Raw genomic sequence first — 20,374 nt, forward strand, 5'->3', positions numbered from 1 at the left:
TTGTTGAGGTAGAGGTGTGGAGGTCTTGAGGAGGTTCGAGGTCAGCACGACGGTCACCTTTCCTTCCGTAAGTTCCAGGAACGGCAGCGGAGTGGTATAGCGCCAGTGCCAGACTCCTGAAAGGTTTAGGTTGTCGGGAGAGGCTAGAGACAGAAGATGGCGTGGAGTGGGCGGGTTGTGGATCGGGGCGAGGTTTCAAGCAAAGAGTGCACAAGGACGGGGACCCTTACCGAGAACAAAGTCTTGTGGAGGAATATCAAAGTCGGGTACGGGTACCTAAGGAGGGTTGGATGGGAGCCGTTGCTTGTCGTGTTTATTGAGTTTTTGCAGTCGACTAGGCATGTCTCTGGCTCATGTTATTTCAGTCGTCGTCGTCGTCGTCGTCTTGGGGTTGTTGATGGTGGTGGCCCAGGCAGGCTGGTCGACGGTCTGGTAGTTTGCAGATTGTTTAGTGTTTAGTGCTGGCGTGGTGGGTGGTTGCAGCAGAAAGTTGGGGGCGCGCGCGTTCGTCTTTTTGGATTGGGCGTTGGTTGATTTTAGCTGCGGTCGAAAACGGCGGCCCGTCTGATGTCGGACCGGCGGCTGACGTGGGATTGGATGCGCGGGTTCGGTGGGTTTCTTGGGGGAAGAAGAGACTGAACTCGATATCCGTAAACGAGAGACAGACACACGCACTGCCTGGAATGGGCGGATGTCCGGGTCAAGCGTGGTGGGTGTGGTGGTGGTCAATTACAGCTGGGAAGAAGCACGCGAAGCCCATGCGGCGAGGGCAATGCAAGGAAGAGAGAGAGAGAGAGAGAGAGGCAGAAAATACGGGAAGAAAGATGGGACGGGAATCTCGGCCTTGAATGACAAAAGGCTGGATTGGATCCAGAGTTATCCGTAAGGTCAGGTAGGTAGGTCAGGTATTGTATTACCTAGGCCTACGTCAGTCAGGTAGTGTGGACAATCTTCCTCTGACAGGAGGTGGGAAAGGAGGGTCGAGCGAGAAGGGAAAAGCCCAGATGAAAACTAAGCAGGAACGGCGGCCGAGACAAGCATAAGGCATATCAGAGCGGGCATTTGGTAATTCCTAGGGTCGGGTGCCTCGAGTACGGGCATGCAATTGTGGACGGAGTACGCAGTAATGATCAATTCGGCCAAGGGGACCCGCTGTGTCTTGTTCACTGCTCTGCATTGCTTTTCTTCGTCCGTCTTTGATACAACACAATATCAAATAACTTCCTTGCCTTACTTAGCCAGGCACATGAACAAAACATCAACACTGACAACGGAACATGCAACCATAAGGCAAAGCACACCACCAACAGCAGAACACACCGCATCGAGGCACAACGCACAACACACCGGGTACCGAACAAATCACAGCAAACGGGGCCACCGGCAGACCGATATGACAACCTTGACGTGACCACTCATCTGCCCTGACTAACCAGTTGAAACCCCCACTAAAAAGCAGGAGAGCACCCTGTTCCCCAGCAACCCGGCTGCTGCGTCACTCAGCCTCTGCAGGAAAAGGTTGCATGGGGATGGCTCATGCACGGCCCTCCTATTATGTATTGCTCTCTTTTTATGTGCCTACAGCTTCCATTACGGATCATGTGTCTACCTACTTATGTACGTAGACTAGTAGCCCCCTTAAGTCATCAGGTAAGGGGCAACGGCGCATCTTAAAGCGAAAAACGACATCTCCATGATACAAATGCGCATAACATTGAATTTCCCTTCCAATCTCATTCTAGGAATAGCCCCCTTTCTCTTGAAGCCGCCTTGCATGGCCACACGAAACACCACACACTTAGAATATGAGCCTGGATAATCGCATTGTGTATGTAATGCGCCGGCCTCCTTGAATAAACTCTACCTAGCAGACTCTCTCTCTTCCTTCGGTCCCCTAATACCAAGAATAATCTCAAAGACCAACATTTGAGATCGTAAAGATACACACCCAGCTGCCAGTAACCCCATCCTTAAACCCCCTTCGCTACCAGCATCCGTCTCATCCCGTCCCCAGCTTGAAAGCTCTTTAATCCCAGCGCAGATCTGAGCCGCATCTCACTGTCACTTTCACCTCGTCAAAGGAAAAAAAGAAGACACCCCTATCCCAGTCACCAGCGGCTGAGCCCAAATACACGATTTCTCCCCTACCCCCTGGACCGATAGTTTCTGGGCCCCCTTTTCCCGGGCACCGTTCAAGGAACCCATTACTTGAACGCAAGGCTTATCAACTTTATCCTCCTCCCATAACCCTCATCCCATCTTGAAACTGCGCCCCCCGCCATACTCATCCCGAAAGACTACTTGAGCCTGCAGCGGGAAGAACACAAGGAAGACGACAGATACCGTCTCAACTCAGCAAGAGGGCTTCGTCAGGTGTTCGGCCTCCATCCACAATCCGCCGTCTTTATAATTAGTACACACCTCGGGGCAATTGGCTTTCTCGCGGCAGCTTGTATGCGAGAACGACCACACACACACGCACACACATACACACACATACACACACATACATCTACAGTCTATGCACCTCAACATTGACATCGTTATCCGAAACAGTAGACATTGCTCGAGGACCTACCAAGGTCCTACCTAGGTTGGACCAACCGAAGTCGCTAACCGTACCTCGAAGCTCGTGATACTAACGAAATTCCACTCCCCTCCCGTCTCTCTTCCCTCCTCCCAGAATAGCTTAGCAGCATCTGTTTCTTCGGTCTACGTACCCTTCAACATCACATAAAATGACACACTGTGCCAAGCTCGCCCAAACCGGACAACCACCGGGCAAAACATCTCCAACCCCCGTACTGCCATACCAAAACTTCCCCCGGAAACCCTAGACCGACCGACGCTAACGTCAGACCTGAGGGACCGAGGCCGTCCATGCCCCCTCCTTCCTTCCATCCTTCCCCGGAGAAGAATCCGTCACTCTGTGTCCGAGAGCTTCGTCAGCTCCAGCCCGTCGCCTGCCGCATTCCCGCCCGTCCTACATGCGACCCGCGGGGGTGTCGTATGCGTATGGCTTCAGGACACGCCTCAACCCAAGGTATATAATGGATTCACCTCTCCAACATAGACACATACGACCACACCCATCAGAGAATTCGGGATCCCGTCCGCTCTCCCATAGACAAGCTGATGAGGGCCAGATTAGTAGTTGAGTCGGTGACGATCAGCGAATACCTGGTGTTGTATGTTTTTTTCTCTCTCGTATACGTTGTCTTGTTTGTTGCTAGGTATACTTGTGGTTATTTGCCAGGAGGGGGACGGGCAGGCTAGGCCAGGCAGCCTGCACTAATTTCTCGTGTATAAATGGCAAGATCAAGAGGAAGGTATCCGGCTGTCACCACCTCAAGAGCACATCAACTGGTTTAACAGACTTTGCTTTCCGGGCCTCTGATGGCCCTTGATTTTACATGTATACAGTTTATCCGTACACTTACCATGGTTTCGAGTCCCCGATCGAACGCCAGACCCATGCCATGCCATGCTATGCTCACGCCGATTTGCTTCCGTGGCATTCTCCTGTTGTCTTTTTATGCCTTCTCTGCTTTCTCTCCATCTCTTCAAGTCAGTGGGCCCCGGAGACCAATCGCTGCCCGATTCACTCCAGTTTTTCCATGGGTATTCGTTTGGGTTTCCGCGGCTATCAAATCATCCATCCTCCGCAAAACCATTCCGCTTTCAGTGCCGTCTTTGAACGGTCTATGCAGTCGCTTGAGGTTGGCCTTGATCATGGTCATCCTATGTTGTGATAGCCGTCGTGTTGTTCGTCGCTGGTGCTGTTCCAGCCTCTGCAGCTGCCTTCGCCGATTCTAACCAGGTCGGCCGGAACTTTACCAAGTATTTTGCCGCCAGAGGCCGTGCGTCCTCGTCTGTACACAAAATTAGCATCGTTAATGACACGCGTAGCGAAGGATAGCACATACACTCTGTCCATATATCTTGCACTGTATCCAGAGCCAAGTCTTTGGCCGGCGGCCGCATCATGACCAGGTACAACAGACTTGTCAACGCCAGCGGTACAACCAACGGATCCCGACACATCAACTTGACGCGTGATAAGATGGCAGGGCTGAGCTCGGGAATCTCGCCCAAGAAACGAGTAATGACCTTGTCTTGCGCATTGAGGTACTGAGAGAAGCCGTCGATCAACTTCAGAGCCCATTTCTCGTAGTGCAGAGGATGGCCTCCATCCTGCTTCTTCTGCAGCTGATCGTTGTACCATTCTTCATGTAGCCATGTGATGGCAACATCGATACGGCGGCGGAAGTCCTCGAGGACGTAGGTATACAGTGACTCCCGGATACTGTCACCGAGAGCTAGACGGCTAGTGGCCTCGTCCTTTACACCGCCCTCCAAGCCGGCCGACGAACGGCTGGCCAAGCGCGTAATAATGGCGATCCAAGATTCTCGGTCGTTGGTGCTGGCAGCCAATCGGTTGATGCCAGACTTTGACTTTTTCGCAGGGTCCTCTAACGTCTTGACGAACTGGAAAAGCGACATCACAGAGCCTTGGCCCGCACTGAGTGCCAATTCAGGCGTAAGTGCTGGTGGAGGTGGTAGTCTAAACGTCCTCAGACCGAGATCACCGTCATCTGGTTTGGTTACAGGGTCGCTGTCAAGCTTGTTGAGGATCTGCTCGTTGTCCTCGGCGGCGTAGAAATCTGGCTCGTATTCATCGTCGTCCTCCTCTACGCCAAGAAGAGCGGTTTCGGGATCGATTTGTGGTGGGGGTTGGGCAGCGAGCACATTGAGTCGTCCTCGGATACCCTGCAAAGAGTTAGTAAAGGTCACGCCCTGCATATATCGACTCAGACCTACCTCGACAGCTTTCGCAAGCAGTTGGGCGTCTGTCCGAAGGAGCGTGGTGATGCTGATCTTGGCAGCCAAAGCTGTAGGCAAAGTGCCCACGTCAAACGCTTTCAGTCCCTCGCTTCCAGTAAGAGTAAAGACGTCGCCTAGACTGTGAGGGCCTGGCGGTAGTGGCGTGATTTGTATCTGCGGCCTTGTCGCAATTTGAGGTGCCATCCGCTGGCGCTTGGCTTCTATACCCTCTTGTTGCTGCTGTGCCTCGAGGGCACGTTTCCGGCCAGATTCATCAAAGATCTCGTGTCTCATGCGCATCATTCTCTCCACGTGCTGTTGAATCCGTTGCGCCATGGGATTATGAGGATCGCTTCGTTACATTGGTTAGCGATGAAACCAGCAGAATGGTGCACATGGGACTAAGGATATACCGTTTGGCTAGATGTATCAAGAGCATTCGAGTAGTCTTCTCCATGGACTTAACCATTACACGAGTTCTAGGGGTCATTGGCGAGTTTGCAAGCTTCAACGGGTTGAAGTTGAGAACGGCATTGAGGATCCTATTGGCAGTGCCCGGGCGACTGCGGATCAAAATGGACAGGCAGTTCAAAGTGGCATCAACGAGCAACACATCACTATCATCATGGTGCTGCGGTTAGCTATCGTCGGACCTTTCCCGCTCTCGCTTGCAATCCTTACCTGCTGTTCTCCTGCAGTATGCTCAGTATCCTGTCCAGTAAACCAGCCCCTTCGGCGTCGAGCGTCCTAGCATCCAACGTCTGGTGGTTTGGCGGGATCTTGTCGAGTGATATGTCAAGGGAATCGCCACGCTAGACCTTAAGTCAGTAAGAACACTAATGCATACTCTTGGGTTCATCGTACTCTCGGTTCGTTAGGGTTCGCCGCCGACTGTGCTAGAACAACTCGCTGGGCAAACTTGATACAGCATATCCGCACCGTGGATTCGGCATCGTCCCAAATTCGAAGGATCCTCTGCTTTATCGCGACCATCCGTTCCCATGTAAATGTGTCGTACGAGTTATTGATGCTACCGATTCAATTAGCCTCCGATGCACGCAACGCAGCCAGAGCATGCCGAAGAAGTAGATGCGCACTCACATCCATCGCAGTGCAAAGGGATAGATGCTGGCTGCCGTCTGAATAGCGCTTCGCAGGACGTGGGCGTCCTCGTTGGGGGTCTCGACCATCGTCTGTAGAGTGTCCAGCACAAACAGCTGCATCGTCTCCTTCTCGCTTCCGGGGAGGGCTGGCGTCGCGAAGGCTTCAGCGAGGAAATCGGCGCCCCATCTGCGCAGTTCGACGCCCGCTGTGGGGCCGACGATTGGTAGGATGCTTTTGACGACCGTCGGGTAGTACTTAACGTCACCGAGAACGAGCTTCCTGGCGTCGTTTAGTTGGCGAATCTGGTCGCTCACAGACACCTGCGGGGAGGGAGCCGCCATGATTGCAGCAAGCGATGGCGAAGACGCTTGAAGTCTGAATGATTTTAGGCAGATGGAGAAATAATGTGAAAGTCGATGAAACGTAAAAGTGTTGTTGGATATCGAATCTCGGGCAAGTTGGAAGACAACCTGGGTATCACGAGGGCAGCAGCTGTCGCGACTTGTCGAAATATGGAGAGCTCAAGCTTTTCCAGATCACCATTCTCCAACGCGCCGATAAACACACAGTCGCAATCGTCAAGAGTCGTGTAATTAGTCGGGATGGATGGCGAAAGCGAGATGTGCGATGAGGAAATTTCCCGGCGATTCGTATCAGCTACCCGTCGATGCGATTCCTCTGTTTGCCTTGCTCCAAAAGTCTGATGTATTTCCTGCGGGTGCAAGAAGAGGCAGCAAGCACCTGCCGACGTTGAGGGACCTGCGTGACAAGCGACGCGGGTTATGACGGGGCGTGTCGACGGCTCCTGGCTGTTTTGGGTTAGCGCATCGGCTGCCCTAGAGCCTTCAGGGAGCTGTGGACCCTCCTCATCGGGCATGGAAGGCACGCACGGTACCTTACCTTTCAGTCACTTCTATCCACGGACGCTGGACTCAGTATCGCTTGTTCAAATTGAAGAGAACTTTTACCGTGGTGGTGCGTTCTCAATTGAATGATGCAAATCGGCATTCGTGACGAAAAATCGGAAACGTCTGCCGTGATGTAATGATCAAGGATGTTTTCAATGCACCTAGATAACCTAAATACCGGCTGGAGCTTTGAGCTTGAGGTCGCAGGGCCCAAAAGCTACGAGAAAGATGCAGCTTCAAAACCAGCTTCCCATACTTAGGTACCGTGAGTCTAAGCTTCAGTGCTTCCAATGAGGGCAGTTTTGTCTTTTTCTCTCTTTCTTCATATAAATGTATATTCATCTAGCACACTACTGCAGCATGCGTATTTCCGTTGAGTAACATAGTTCCAAGATGAACGTGAAGATCTCAGTTCTACGAAATGTACCTCTTCTTCAACTGGGCCCGGTACCTTGCTTACCTTGAGTGTGAAGATGTCTTTTCTCTCCTGCAAAGGCGGCGACGGAATGTCTGTCCCCCCCCCCCCCAAAACAACCTGGAAAGCTGCTCCCAGAGAACCCCTGCCCACCCAAGCTTGTCGCACAAGTCTCCACGTCACTATCAGTTCTGCCGCACTTTCTCCGCCTTATCGATACCAATCAGCGTCGAGGCAATCAATGCCGGGCTGGGACGCGCCTATTGGAATTTCCAGAAGTTCGAACCACGGCGTTTGCGACAAGGGCCCCGAACCGACCATTGAATTTCCCGAATCCACGGCGCAAACCCACGATCGACCACCCCTCCCCCTTCCCCAAGGGTCTGAACCAACCTCACGAACCCTCGATTACCGAATCCAACGAAAGACAGAACCTCAGAATTTGGTCACAATGGCGATGTGCGTCAACTCCCCCATCCGTCGCCCGTCCCCTCCACCGCCGCCGCCGCCAGAGTGAGCAAGTGGTCTGACAAGCAGGAAACGACAGCCCCCAAAAGTCCTCCTACTACGATCGCAACCTCCGTCAAGGACCCGCCCTGATCAGAGCGCGCAAGCCCTACCTCGCAAAGAACCTCGCCGTCGGTGCCGGACTGTGGTGCTTCGTCGGCGCAGTGTGTATGTGGCGAAACAACCCCCCCCCCCTTCGCGTAGACAGGCACCGTTGCGGAATCACCGAGCAAGATAGCTGACACAGTTTTTTGGGAAACAAACAGATTGGTACACGATCAAGGCGGTCGGTCAAGACGAGTTTGAAGATGTCAAGGTTCCTGACGCCCCGAGGCAGCCAGCAAAGTCCAACTAGGGCTGTTGTAGAGACGAGAGCGACGGTAGAAGGAGACATGTGATGTACGAGTTTAAGCGCAGGATGAGATTCATAATCCCTAGGAATAAAAAATACGGGGAGTATATCAGTATGCGTGGGAGCATATGCATTGTATAGTATATATCTGCGAGTTTCACTCATCTCGCTGTTTTCGCCTGTGGCATCAATATCAAAGAAAATAAGAAGAAATCCCCAATTAATAACTCTGTGCATCTCTCATTACAGGATCAGACCCGTCCATTCAATGCAAATGCAGCTCCGTAAAACCTGTCCGTTCCTCCCATCTTGTAGACACCCATAAGTTTTGGCACCCTCTATAGGGGGGGGGCAGAATGAACATGCCCGTTGAAACAACGCGCCAGTGCAAGCACAACTAGTTTAAGGAAAGAAAAAGGGGCGAGCTGCCCAAGCCGTCGTGGGGTATCATAACAGAGCAGTAAGCCTCGAAAACGCCGTTGGCCGTCCATTGATGCCGTCCTAACTAGCCATCGCCGACACTGGCTCTTGTTTGGGAGCTGTGTTTTTCGCAGCTTTTGATGTGCGGCTGCCTGCGCGCTTCATCTGGGCGCTCTGTGTCAAAACATTGGCTGTTCTGACCATCTCGGGAGAAGCAGAAATAAATCGGTTCATTGGCGGCGACGCCTGCGGCACGACATGGCCGTTCGTCACGGCTGGTATCGGTTGTTGGTTGGACGGGCCTGCTGCTACTTTACCTCCCTGCATTGGACTGCTCAATCGAGCACCGGCTGCTGCAGGTCCTGTGTTGATCTTGTGTGCAATGTGGTTCGGGTTGGCCCATGGAGTATCTTTGATAAATTGCTCCCCGGCGGGGCCGAGGTTAGATCCGAAAGCCACTGCTTGATAATCGTCAATGGGCTGCATTATTGAACGCTGACGAGGTTTCGTGTTGCGCTGGTAGGAGTCAGTAATGTGTTTTCCACCCAGAGAATCCTGCGATTCACTAACCTTCATTTGCTCCAGGTCGTCCTCGATCTCTGAGCCACTCGCGCCCCTCATGGCCGGCACCGCGGGGAAGCCCTCATGCTTAGCGAGACCGGCCAAAAACGAGACCTCCGAATTGTATGCCACGGCATTCCTTGTGCGCTGTGCAGGGTTCGTGGGGAAGAGGAGGCCGTAGTCCGGAATGCTGTGTGCGCTTCGCCTAGCATTCTGGGTCTCGTACCACTCCTTGTTGAGATCTTCGAGCATCTTTGAGCGCTTTTCCCGAGAGCCTTGGTAGAATTGATTCCAAATCTGGGCACGGCGCGCCACTGCCAATCTCTCAAGGGCCTCAACCGAGAGCTCGTATTCTTTTTCAATATTTCGAAGCCTCTTTTCGAGCCTTTCGTCCAGACATTGCTTCATGTTTAAGTATTCGGGATGTGTCGGCGGCTCGGCTTGCAGTGAATGTTCTTCATGCTCGAGGCGCTCGAGGCGATCCTTATACAAACTGTGAAAACTGCGTTAGTCGCCGAGAAAGCTAACGCTTCTTCTCGGAAAGACTCACCGCTCGCGGAAGACGACAAATTTCTCTTCGAGATCGGTCCATTCCTCAACCGCAGCACGTTTTCTTTCAACTGTTGCATTTTGTCAGCAAGGCTTCGAAACATGGATGGGTCGCAAGCCACCTACATTCTTCGTCATTCCTGGTCGCCTCTGCCTCGTCGTCACCTTCGTGGTCAGCCTGGTCGTCGCCGTGAGGCCCCGAGTCGTCGTCACCACGACTATCGTCTCGGGCGTCGCCCTCGTGCCCTTCGTTCTCGTGAGCCTCGACAGCGTGACCTTTCCTTCTGCTCCCATTGCGGGTAACCTTTTTCGTGATTTGTGAATCCTTGATCGGGCTGTGACCATCGCGCGAAGGGCCACGCTTGCTGTGGGGAAGTTCCAAAACACTTTCCTCGGTCGCTGAGTGATCACCAGTATGTGAGTTTGTGGACGGGGCCTCGTCGTCATGCATTTCCACGTCAGTCTTGTGCTGATCCTGCTCCTGGGGCACGACGGAACCGGTGCGCTTCCTGGCGGGCTGGCCTGGCTCGGAAGATTCCGCGACCGGCGACCGCTTCCTTTTCTTGCTATCGGTATTCTCAGGGTCGTCTTCGGTGGTTGGGAGCTCGGTCGACTTCTTGGGCTTGGTGGGCGAGCCCAAGTCACCGTGACTAGAGGTCATTGACACGTCGTCGCGGTCGGAAAGACTGTCGTCGTCGCCATCGTCGTGGCCGTCGACAGAAAACGTCTTTTGAAGCTTGCTAGGAGTCCGTTCGTAGACCTGGCCGTCGTTGAACTGATTGACAACGACGTCCTTGTGGCGCTGTGCCTGCGGGGTGTCGTAGAGACGCTCAGTCTCCGCTTCGGTATCATTTGCCTCTGATAGATTGCTGTCAGAGTCAAGCGCCTCGTCATGGTCTGGCCGAGTGTGGTCGAGCTGCATTCCATCAAGAGATTCACCGCCGTCCTTGTCCTCGACGTCGCTCAGCGGGCTGGAGATGTTGCTATCGTCATGATCGAGCGTCGCCTGCCCTGGAGAGAGGGCAGGCGGCGCGGACGCCGTAGCTGCCATTGAAAAATTGAGTTGATACCGCGGTTTGGGATATCAAATCGGGTGTTTTGAAGATTGGTTGCGTCGTGGAGCAGTGCAATTCGGGTAGACGAGTTTTCGTGGGAACGAAGACGGGGCGCGGAGGGACAAGCACCAGCGGCAGCGACAGCGGTGGGTTGGAGGAGCGGGCGGGTCGCTGTCGTGAAGAGGGAAGCGAGTGCGTGCTAAAATCAAGGTTTGGAAGAAAGGAGTTGAAGAGAAGCATCAACGCGTGTGACTGTCCGGTCCCGAATGCAGAGGTGGGCGAGCGCAAAGTGGTGGTGTTGTGGTGGGTTTTCGGGGATGAGAGAGAAGCGTTAGTGACCTGCCGCTCCATGAGATGCGCTCACCTGCTCCCTCTCTCTCTGTGCTCTGTGCCTTTCTCCGGCCCCCCCCCCCCAGCGGAACCAGCATCGGTCGGCAGAACCAAGTCTTAGCAACGAGCGAAAGCGGTGAGAGCTGGCACAACAGCGGGCACGGGGCACTTGTCCTCGGCAAATAGCGGTCTTCTGACGTTTTGCACCAATCCACGGTTGTTCCGTTTCTTATCGGCGCACTCCACCTCCGAAATCTCTTATCGCGCTGGAGCGCAGGCCAAGTGGTACAGAGAGCTTGATTTTTTTTCTTGTCGCGGCAGCGACCTGGGGCGGATCGGTGCATCTACAGCAGACCCGTTGCAGAACATAGATACTCAGCAAAACAAGTCATATATCTGTCGCAACAATGGGGAAAAGGTGAGTTCACTCCCGATGTCATGGCACATTTTTAAGACTAATTGCTTTCTGAATAGTTCTAAACTTACGGCCTCAAGCAAGGCCATTGACCCCACTCTCGATGCCCTCTTCGCATCCAGTGTAAGTCGTTTTCTGCAAAAGTCGACCAATGCAGCCAAGAAAATTCTAACAAAATTCAGGCAGGACCTGTGAAGGCCCCAGAAAAGTCAAGGTACTCCGAAGCGCCTCCACCGAAGGCGAAGGCTGCTCCAGAGGCTTCCGACGACGATGAGGAACTACCTGATGCCGACGACGAGGAGCTGTCTGAGCTTGGTAGCGATGAAGAGATTGACCTCGAGCATATCGCCGATTCAGAGGAGGAGGAAGTGTCAGAACCAGCTGCAAAGCCCAAGAAGGAGCGCAAGCGCAAGAGAGTAGAGGACGACATCGAGGGCAAATACCTGAGCAAGCTCGCCGAGGCAGAGGAGAGGGAGATCCATGCTGAGAAGCGCAGCAAGAAGGAGTCCAAGGATACGGAAGAGGACGAAGAGGCTGCCTCAGAAACATCCTCCGAGGGCGAGAGTGCGGGTGAAGGCGAGGAGGATGAGGAGGAGGAAGAGGAAGAAGAAGAAGAGCAGGAGGAGTCTGACGATGACGCCGTCCCCGTCCACGAATCCGTCGCAGCCGAGAGCAAGGCCAAGACAAAGGACACGGAGCTCGAAAAGGCAAGCCGCACAGTCTTCCTCTCCAACGTCGCCTCCGAAGCCATCGACAACAAGACGGCCAAGCGCACCCTCGAAGCCCACCTCACCAGCGTCCTCGACAAGGACGCCAAGCCCCCGCAAAAGATCGAGTCCATCCGCTTCCGCTCCATCGCCTTCTCCGGCGGCGGCCTCCCCAAGCGCGCAGCCTACATCACGAAGTCCCTCATGAACGAGACGACCAAGTCCGCAAACGCCTACGTCGTCTTCTCCACGCCCGCCGCCGCGCGCAAGGTCTGCGCCGAGCTCAACGGCACCATCGTCCTCGACCGCCACCTGCGCGTCGACAGCGTCGCTCACCCCGCTCCGACGGACCACCGCCGCTGCGTCTTCGTCGGCAACCTCGGCTTCATCGACGACGAGACCATCCTCGCCACCAACGAGGAGGGCGAGACGGTGCAGAAGAAGCGCACCAAAGTGCCGGCCGACATTGAGGAGGGCCTCTGGAGGACGTTTGGCAAGCACGCCGGCAAGGTCGAGAATGTGCGCGTCGTTCGCGATCCCAAGACGAGAGTGGGCAAGGGTTTCGCCTACGTCCAGTTCTACGTAAGTTGCCTTCAAATATTGCGACGTAGTGGGAGAAACATTGCTAACCAAATATCCACAGGACGGTAACCACGTAGAATCAGCCCTCCTTCTAGACGGCAAGAAGTACCCCCCGATGCTCCCCCGCATCATGCGCGTAACCCGCGCAAAGGCCCCCCACAAGACTGCCCTCGCCATGGAGCGCACCAACAAGGCCAGAGCCGCCCAAGCAGACGCTTCACGCGGAGCCCCGGGCAGCACAAAGTACAAGGCCAAGATCACCCCCGAGCAACAGTCCCTCGCCGGCCGCTCCAGCCGTCTCCTGGGCCGTCAAGGAGCCCGCCGCGAGCAGCGCAGAGGCCGAGAATTTGAAGATAGGAAGCCGCGCGCCCCTGGCAATGGCTCCGGCGCCATCCCCAAGGATGAGATGAAGAAGCCCGAGGACTTTATTTTTGAAGGCCGCCGCGCCAGTGCCAAGGACGGCAGGCCAAAGGATCTCAAGTTCAACAAGCGGAGTAAGCCCCTGAACAAGGGCGGCGTCAAGAAGAGCAAGCCTACGGGCCGTGGTGCCAAGAGAGCCGCGGAGTGGAAGAAGAAGCAAAAATGAATCTAACAATTTGCGGAGGGGGTGGGGTGACCTACTTGTACTGAGGTAGTTGCATGAAATACCAAAAGTAGACGGATGGAAGCGTCGGGAAAAGGCGTACAAAATAATGAACATTATACAAAGCACATTGATACATCTGTGACTTACAGAGCAACCCTCGATTCCCACATCAAGTATTGTTTTGCTACCAATAGCACATATGTACGTTACACTGTGCAATCACAGCACCGAATCACAACATGCAAATTAATTTGGAAGAATACGTCGATTTACAAGTGACTAGTTTCAATTCCCCAAGAGGCTCTCGTCAGACAAGTCAGGAGGTACCACGTATATACTTGTGAAAGAAGAAAGTGACTTGGTCTCATCTATTATGACTCGAGCTTGACGCCGAAATATCCATTCGTTGGGTTATGGGTTAATCCAGTGCCTTGTGCGTCCATGTCCGTCCGGCGAGAACGAGAACGAGAACAAAAGTCTTCCGAACCGACATCCCGACGGCCGCCAAAAGGACAAACTTTTTTTCATGCAATTCGTTTTTCGCCCAAGGCTGCCGGGTTCGTCATTGTTCGTTGCAGCAACCGATATACCGCGAAACAAAAAAACGGAACGGTCTCCGATGTCGGCTTAGTACTCGGCATCGTCCTCCTCGCCCTCGTACGAGTCGGCAGCAACCTCCTCGTAATCCTTCTCAAGTGCAGCAAGATCCTCCCGGGCCTCGCTGAACTCACCCTCCTCCATACCCTCACCGACGTACCAGTGGACGAAGGCACGCTTGCTGTACATGAGATCGAACTTGTGGTCCAGTCTCGACCAGGCCTCGGCGATGGCGGTGGTGTTGGACAACATGGAGACGGAGCGGTCGACAGAGGCAAGACCACCATCGCCAGCGGCGGCGGGAACGGCCATGGGCTTCTGGTAGTTGATTCCGAGCTTGAAACCGGTAGGGCACCACTCGACCAGGTTGAATGAGGACTTGGCCTTGAGGGCAGCAATGGCGGCGTTGCAGTCGCGGGGGACGACGTCGCCACGGTACAGAAGGGCAACAGCCATGTACTTTCCGTTGCGGGGGTCGCAGACGACCATCTGGTTGTTGGGCTCGAAGCCTGTGATGGATTAGCGCTCGTTCGTATTCACATTTTGCTGGCAGACGATGAAGACATACACTGGAAGGTGAGCTCCTGGACCTTGAAACTCTCGTGGGAGCTCTTGTTGGCAGAGATGACGGGAGCGTAGCTGATCAAGGGGTAGTGAATACGAGGGTAGGGGACCAAGTTGGTCTGGAACTCGTTGAGATCGACGTTGAGGGCACCATCGAAACGGAGGGAGGAGGTGATGGAGGAGACAACCTGGGCGATCAGGCGGTTGAGGTGCTCGTAACCGGGACGGGGAATGTCGAGGTTGCGGCGGCAGATGTCGTAGACAGCCTCGTTGTCGACGAGGAAAGTGCAGTCCGAGTTCTCAATGGTGCTGTGGGTAGACAGGACGGCGTTGTAGGGCTCAACGACGGCAGTCGAGACGCGAGGGGCGGGGTAGACGGCGAACTCAAGCTTCGACTTCTTGCCGTACTCTGTGGAGAGGCGCTCGAGGAGGAGGGCACCGAATCCAGAACCGGTACCACCGCCGAAGGAGTGGAAGATCAGGAAACCCTGGAGGGAGTGGCAGTTGTCTATAGGAGGTATTGGTCAGTTTCAACGTGGCCAGCGGGCCGAAAGGCATCAAAAGGGGTACGGACCAGCGACGCGGCGAACACGGTCAATGACATTGTCGACCATCTCCTTGCCGATGGTGTAGTGACCACGAGCGTAGTTGTTGGCAGCATCCTCCTTGCCGCTGATCAACAGCTCAGGGTGGAAGAGCTGACGGTAGCCGCCAGTTCGGATCTCGTCGATGGGAGAGGGGTCGAGATCGACGAAGAGGGAGCGAGGAACGTATTTTCCTCCGCTCGTCTCGGTGAAGAAGGTCTCGTAGGAACCGCCATCGACGACGTCCTTGGCGTTGGGGTCAGGACGACCATCTGAGCCGAGGCCGTGCTCGAGGAGGTAGCTGCGCGTTGGGCGGTCAGTTTCACCGGATTTCGCGTTTGGATCGGGAGGATATGAGATTGGAGGGCAACGTACAGCTCCCAAGCAGAGTTACCCAGCTGGGTACCGGCCTGACCGAGATGAAGGTGAAGAATCTAGAGATATCGCCGTCAGTATTGGGGCCGCACACCGAGGTCAGGATGGATGGGACAGCTAGGTAAGGTAGGCTAGATTTCAGGGGTCGCCTCGGTACGGGAAAATGGGGGAGAGTAGCGAGCAGCCAGCAAGCAACCCACGATCCCGCGGGAAGCTGTGATATGGAGGATTTGGAGTAGAGATCAGAAGATAAAAGAAGAATGAATGACATTGAACATACCTCGCCCTTCATTGTGTAATGTGGCTCAATGAAACTTGGGAATAGCTGCGACGCAAAGTGGAATGGGGAAAGGGAATATTTTCACGCGCGCAGCGCAGAGTTGAGGTTCGGAAGAGCTAGGGGGGGAGGAAGGTGTTGGTGATGGTTTTCAGAGGTTTGGAGTGGAGGGTCACTTGTTGTGGGCAAGGCGGGGCACAATCAACAAGGCCGACCAGTGGCGCGATAGGCTTCAAGGCAAAGGGTATTCCCCCCCCTTCTTCACTGGGCTTAGCGCCTGCCTTTCACTGCTAGCTTTAGTGCTCTAACAGCTGTTGGTGTGTTGGGTTTCCAGTACCAAGATGATTGCGGGGGTCCTCTGAGCCAATCAAGTACCGGTGACACTCTCACCGCTACATGGCCCAAGCGTTTTTCCCTTTTGTCTATTGGACGACGTCCAGGGGTGCATGAAGATACCCGCACACTGCCACCTGCCATCACCATTTACCGGCCCTTCACACGGCAACAGCTGCGATATACGACGGGATATCAAGCTCAGAAATATTCTTTCCTTCTTCACCTGGCTATCAAGGCAGAAACAGACATATTTAAGGCTTCAATTGCATTCAGTATCCTCACCGCTCACTCATCAGCTGCCACATCTTCTCTTCCTTCTTGACACAAATGGTCTGTGCGGGGAATCCGGGGTCCAAGGCATTGACTTTCGGGAACAGCAGGCGAAGATCTTGCCAGATTCGTAGTGCCTTTGATGAGAAAAAAATCTGAGAGCACTTTGGGAAGGCTGGTGGTTCAACAACTTTGAGGCTCTAGCACGGCTATACCCTGGATTCTTCTTCTCTAATCCAAACAGCCAAGTTGACTCGACGTTGTTCGAAGGCATATCCTCGTAGTCGGTGACATCCGAGCGATCTTCAGAGGGGCCGAGCCAGATCCGGCCCCACTCTCCGCTTCCGTTTGTCGTCCGACGTCAACAACTTCTCCTTGTCCAAGGTAGCCCTACAACAATTTAGACGACAAGGCGGATCAAAGAACTCAAGTTCAAAGTAATCACTAGATTGTCAAGGGTAGTCAAGTTCATCACAGCTCAAAGAATAACTCTTCTGGTAGGAACGGGTTGGTTCCCGAATTGCCCACTCCAAGGTAGAGACTAACTTAGCCTCGAGCAAGGATACGCAGTTGAGGGCAATATTACCTTATAGTTCATGGGTTAGGTGTCAAAACTGCTTTAAGCTAGCTGCGACTTGACATAATCCATCTCGTTGTGTTACATTCTTCAAGTTACGAGGACAATGGTTTAGAGGCGCATGTTCATAGCGTACTCGTTTCCACCTTCAAGGGAGTGGTAAATGGCAAGATTCATGGTTTCACAAACATCCTTCCTAGGCAAATTTGTACAACCTTGATCCTATCAAGTTCAGTTTCATCTTGTGCTTTACGGCATTTCCTTTTTCCTTCAACGCCACGTCAATGTTCCTCCTTCTAAACGGTCACAGCTTGTTCTGCTATCTGTTCCTGACCCTTCGGCAACGTGAGAGTATCTTCCATCAACGACTTTGAGGCAGCCTAGACTGCGTGCCTATTGGCAGTAGCCAGCTGGGGTCGGGGAGGGATCACCTAGTTGATCGTGACAGAGCTTCTGCTAGTAGAATCTAATTTCGACCTCATGTATAATTTTCTTACCTTTCTGCAGTGGTACCATATCACGTCCAGACCCAGCCTTGAGAGATGCGAGACCCCTCACTACGCCTATCAATCTCTAATCTGCTATTATCGCCTGGAAAGAACGAGATTGGTCCTCATTTCTTGTGACTTTAGTAGACAGAATATCAACCATAGGAGCCACCAGTGCTAGATGCTTCTGAAGAGCTCCGGTCCATCGAAACTCTCTCGTCGCAGGCTACATGCCTTAGCTCCGCAGAAAACCAATTAGATGGGTCGAAAACAACGAAAGCCAGAGCCAGCATCTGCTGTATACTTGAGAAACAAATGCCTTCTATGCCAAAGTGGCAAGACTAGCCCTTGGAAGAAAGTGGAAGTGGAAAGCGAAAAGAGTCCCATTACCTTTCTTAAATGGCAATTGCGACAGATCCTAGCACCCTTGTCAGATGCTGTCTGCTGTCCAGCTTGAACTACCCCACGTCTAGACTTGTGATATCCATCGTTCTCGACCAAAGTCCCTTTAAAGACCGTAGTTGGTTTTAGAATGATCTCTTAAATCTCAACGAAGGGGGCACACCTGAACCGGGTCATTCTCGGCTCTTGCCATCTCATGGGTCTTACATGCCGCAATGCCGTATCCCCTCATCAATACTGCACGTCCCGTAAAATGCATGCAACTCTCACCACCTAATCAAATGCTACATAAAACGGGCGCTAAGCTGCCGGTAGCGGGGCCGACATAATACGATATCGAATGACACAAGAGCTATTTCCATCACATTTTAGACCTTGTGGACGAATGTTAAAAAACCCCGGTAGATCGACATCTTCAAGGCCGCCATAGGTAACTGCGGTACGACGTGGTGCTGACACCTCCATATAAGCGTGACAATCACAACTGAACTCCGTAAACTTTGGAGGATACGGCAAAAGTGTGAAAATGATACAAAATATCCTTCTTCTCTCGCGAGACCGCGACTTTCAGGTGGTGAAAATCCAAGATCCCGACGTAGAACAGCTCAACATCCAGCGACGTCAAGAGACAAACCGCCCAACATGGCCATCCCGAACCTCACATGCCTCGACCTCTCCCCCCTCCAATACACCGCCCTCTTCCTCGCCCTCCTAACCCTCTACTACACCCTCACCTCCCTCCTCACATGGCACCGCCTCCGCCACATCCCAGCCTACTCCCCCTTATCCACCTTCTCCTACCTCCCACTCTTCCTCATCGCCCGCTCCGCCCGCCAAGAAGAAATCTACCGCGCCCTCAACACCTCCCGCCTCGTCCGCGTCGGCCCCAACGAGCTCCTCACAGACGACCCCGCCGTCCTCCGCCGCATCAACGCCGTCCGCAGCGACTACGGTAAAGACTCGTGGTACTTCTCCAGCCGGTTCAACCCCTACCAGGAGACCATGTTCACCACGCTCGACAAAGGGGAACATGATCGGATGAAGGCTAAGACGGCGGCGGCGTATGCGGGGCGGGAGGTGGATTTGCTGGAGCCGAGCGTTGATGTGCAGGTTGTGAGTTTGGTCAGGCTTTTGAGGGAGAGGTATGCGTATGATGGGGGTGTCAGTGGCGGTGGTGATGGGGGACGAGGAGGAAGAGGAAAGTTGGTGGACATGGGAGTCTTGCCGGCGTATCTTACCATGGATGTGATCACCGCCGCCGCGTTCGGGAAGCCGTTTGGGCACTTGGAGGCTGATGCGGATGTGTTTGGGTTTATCAAGCAGATGAGGGATAATTGGCCGTTGATCGCGATCACGTTGGATACCCCGTGGATCCGGACGATTCGGTTTTCAAAGTTGTTTCTGAGGTGGCTTGGGCCAAGGACGACTGATGAGATTGGGCTTGGGCAGATGATGGGGTGAGGATCGTCTCTCATCGCGGAAGCCGTTCATACCATAGGAGTTGCGACTAACGGGGTGATAGGATTGCTGAAAAGTACGTCGGAGAGAGGTTCAAATCCACCTCGAAGCCTCAGAAGGATATGTTGGTACGTCCATCTACATTTTACGAACTCTGCTTTTTGCCCTAGGAGATGGTACTGACGAATTCGACCAGGGATCTTGGATCAAGAACGGCATGACGCAGCAAGAATGCGAAGCCGAAGGCCTCTTCGCTCTCGTCGCCGGCTCGGACACTACCGCCTCCGTGATCCGTGTCACAATGCTGCATCTAATGTGCAACCCCAGGATCTACCACAAATTCAAGGCCGTCATTCGGGACGCCGTCGCCTCTGGTGTCTCGACTCCGATTACCTTTGACCAAGCCAGCAAGATCCTGTTCCTACGCGTGCGTATCACCCCCTATCCCCCCTCCCCCTCTCCCATCCAACATGCGATACATACTTAGTACATGACGATACTAAAACCTTACAGGCCCTAATCTACGAAGGCATCCGAATCCGAGCCCCAGCAACAGGCCTCTACCCCAAAACCGTCCCGCCCCAAGGCGACACCGTCGACGGCAAGTTCATCCCGGGCGGCACCGCCATCGGCATGAACGCTCCCGGCCTCCTCAAATCCCCCTTGCTCTTCGGCCCCGACGCGGAACTCTTCCGGCCGGAGCGGTTTCTCGAGGTCGACGACGACGCGGCCAGGCTGAGCATGGAGCGCGACGTGGAGATGGCGTTTGGGTACGGACGGTATATGTGTGCGGGTAAACCGGTGGCGTTTATGGAGCTGTATAAGGCTTTCTTCGAGGTAAGTTCACAGTGACTAGACTAGGGCTGTCATCGACTAGGGATACGGAATGCTGACGTTTGCGCGGTTAGCTTATGCGCAACTTTGATTTTGAGCTTGCGGATCCGGTGAGGCCGTGGGATTCGTATAGTTATAACATCTTTGTGGAGGAGAACATGTGGACCAAGGTGACCATTTCGGAAATCAAGTAGGAGTTTATCGCTGCGTACGTCGTTTGACAGATGAGAGTTGCATTCCCTCTTAGACACTCGGTTTGATCATCGATTTTCCCTTCTCCTAGAATGTAACAAGCGA

The 20,374-nt window shown here is 53.8% G+C and overlaps 6 protein-coding genes across 6 annotated transcripts; 3 read left to right on the plus strand and 3 right to left on the minus strand.

Moving 5' to 3' along the window:
• Positions 1–3,741: 3,741 nt before the first annotated feature.
• CPAR01_05302 (mRNA cleavage and polyadenylation specificity factor complex subunit) lies at positions 3,742–6,269 on the minus strand (the record flags this gene model as incomplete). The annotated part of the gene is made up of 7 exons (XM_060489581.1): positions 3,742–3,872; positions 3,927–4,770; positions 4,822–5,176; positions 5,238–5,441; positions 5,506–5,636; positions 5,689–5,854; positions 5,926–6,269. 7 exons carry the CDS (start codon positions 6,267–6,269, stop codon positions 3,742–3,744), a joined length of 2,175 nt encoding a protein of 724 aa, XP_060351047.1.
• Positions 6,270–7,702: 1,433 nt separating this feature from the next.
• On the plus strand, positions 7,703–8,113 carry CPAR01_05303 (uncharacterized protein; the record flags this gene model as incomplete). Its single annotated transcript, XM_060489582.1, has 3 exons — positions 7,703–7,764; positions 7,799–7,926; positions 8,025–8,113. 3 exons carry the CDS (start codon positions 7,703–7,705, stop codon positions 8,111–8,113), a joined length of 279 nt encoding a protein of 92 aa, XP_060351048.1.
• Positions 8,114–8,611: 498 nt separating this feature from the next.
• Positions 8,612–10,691, minus strand: CPAR01_05304 (uncharacterized protein; the record flags this gene model as incomplete). Its single annotated transcript, XM_060489583.1, has 3 exons — positions 8,612–9,584; positions 9,642–9,711; positions 9,767–10,691. The coding sequence occupies 3 exons, from the start codon at positions 10,689–10,691 to the stop codon at positions 8,612–8,614; spliced, it is 1,968 nt and encodes a 655-aa protein (XP_060351049.1).
• Positions 10,692–11,432: 741 nt separating this feature from the next.
• On the plus strand, positions 11,433–13,315 carry CPAR01_05305 (RNA recognition domain-containing protein; the record flags this gene model as incomplete). The annotated part of the gene is made up of 4 exons (XM_060489584.1): positions 11,433–11,443; positions 11,500–11,563; positions 11,623–12,729; positions 12,791–13,315. 4 exons carry the CDS (start codon positions 11,433–11,435, stop codon positions 13,313–13,315), a joined length of 1,707 nt encoding a protein of 568 aa, XP_060351050.1.
• A 627-nt stretch (positions 13,316–13,942) lies between these two features.
• Positions 13,943–15,727, minus strand: CPAR01_05306 (tubulin/FtsZ family protein; the record flags this gene model as incomplete). The annotated part of the gene is made up of 5 exons (XM_060489585.1): positions 13,943–14,421; positions 14,481–14,984; positions 15,051–15,361; positions 15,436–15,494; positions 15,716–15,727. The coding sequence occupies 5 exons, from the start codon at positions 15,725–15,727 to the stop codon at positions 13,943–13,945; spliced, it is 1,365 nt and encodes a 454-aa protein (XP_060351051.1).
• Positions 15,728–18,427: 2,700 nt separating this feature from the next.
• On the plus strand, positions 18,428–20,271 carry CPAR01_05307 (pisatin demethylase; the record flags this gene model as incomplete). Its single annotated transcript, XM_060489586.1, has 5 exons — positions 18,428–19,242; positions 19,308–19,371; positions 19,440–19,670; positions 19,757–20,080; positions 20,152–20,271. The coding sequence occupies 5 exons, from the start codon at positions 18,428–18,430 to the stop codon at positions 20,269–20,271; spliced, it is 1,554 nt and encodes a 517-aa protein (XP_060351052.1).
• Positions 20,272–20,374: the final 103 nt, after the last annotated feature.

This window comes from Colletotrichum paranaense, assembly GCF_030867605.1.
Source record: "Colletotrichum paranaense strain IMI 384185 chromosome Unknown Scaffold_4.1, whole genome shotgun sequence".
Taxonomy (NCBI): domain Eukaryota; kingdom Fungi; phylum Ascomycota; class Sordariomycetes; order Glomerellales; family Glomerellaceae; genus Colletotrichum; species Colletotrichum paranaense.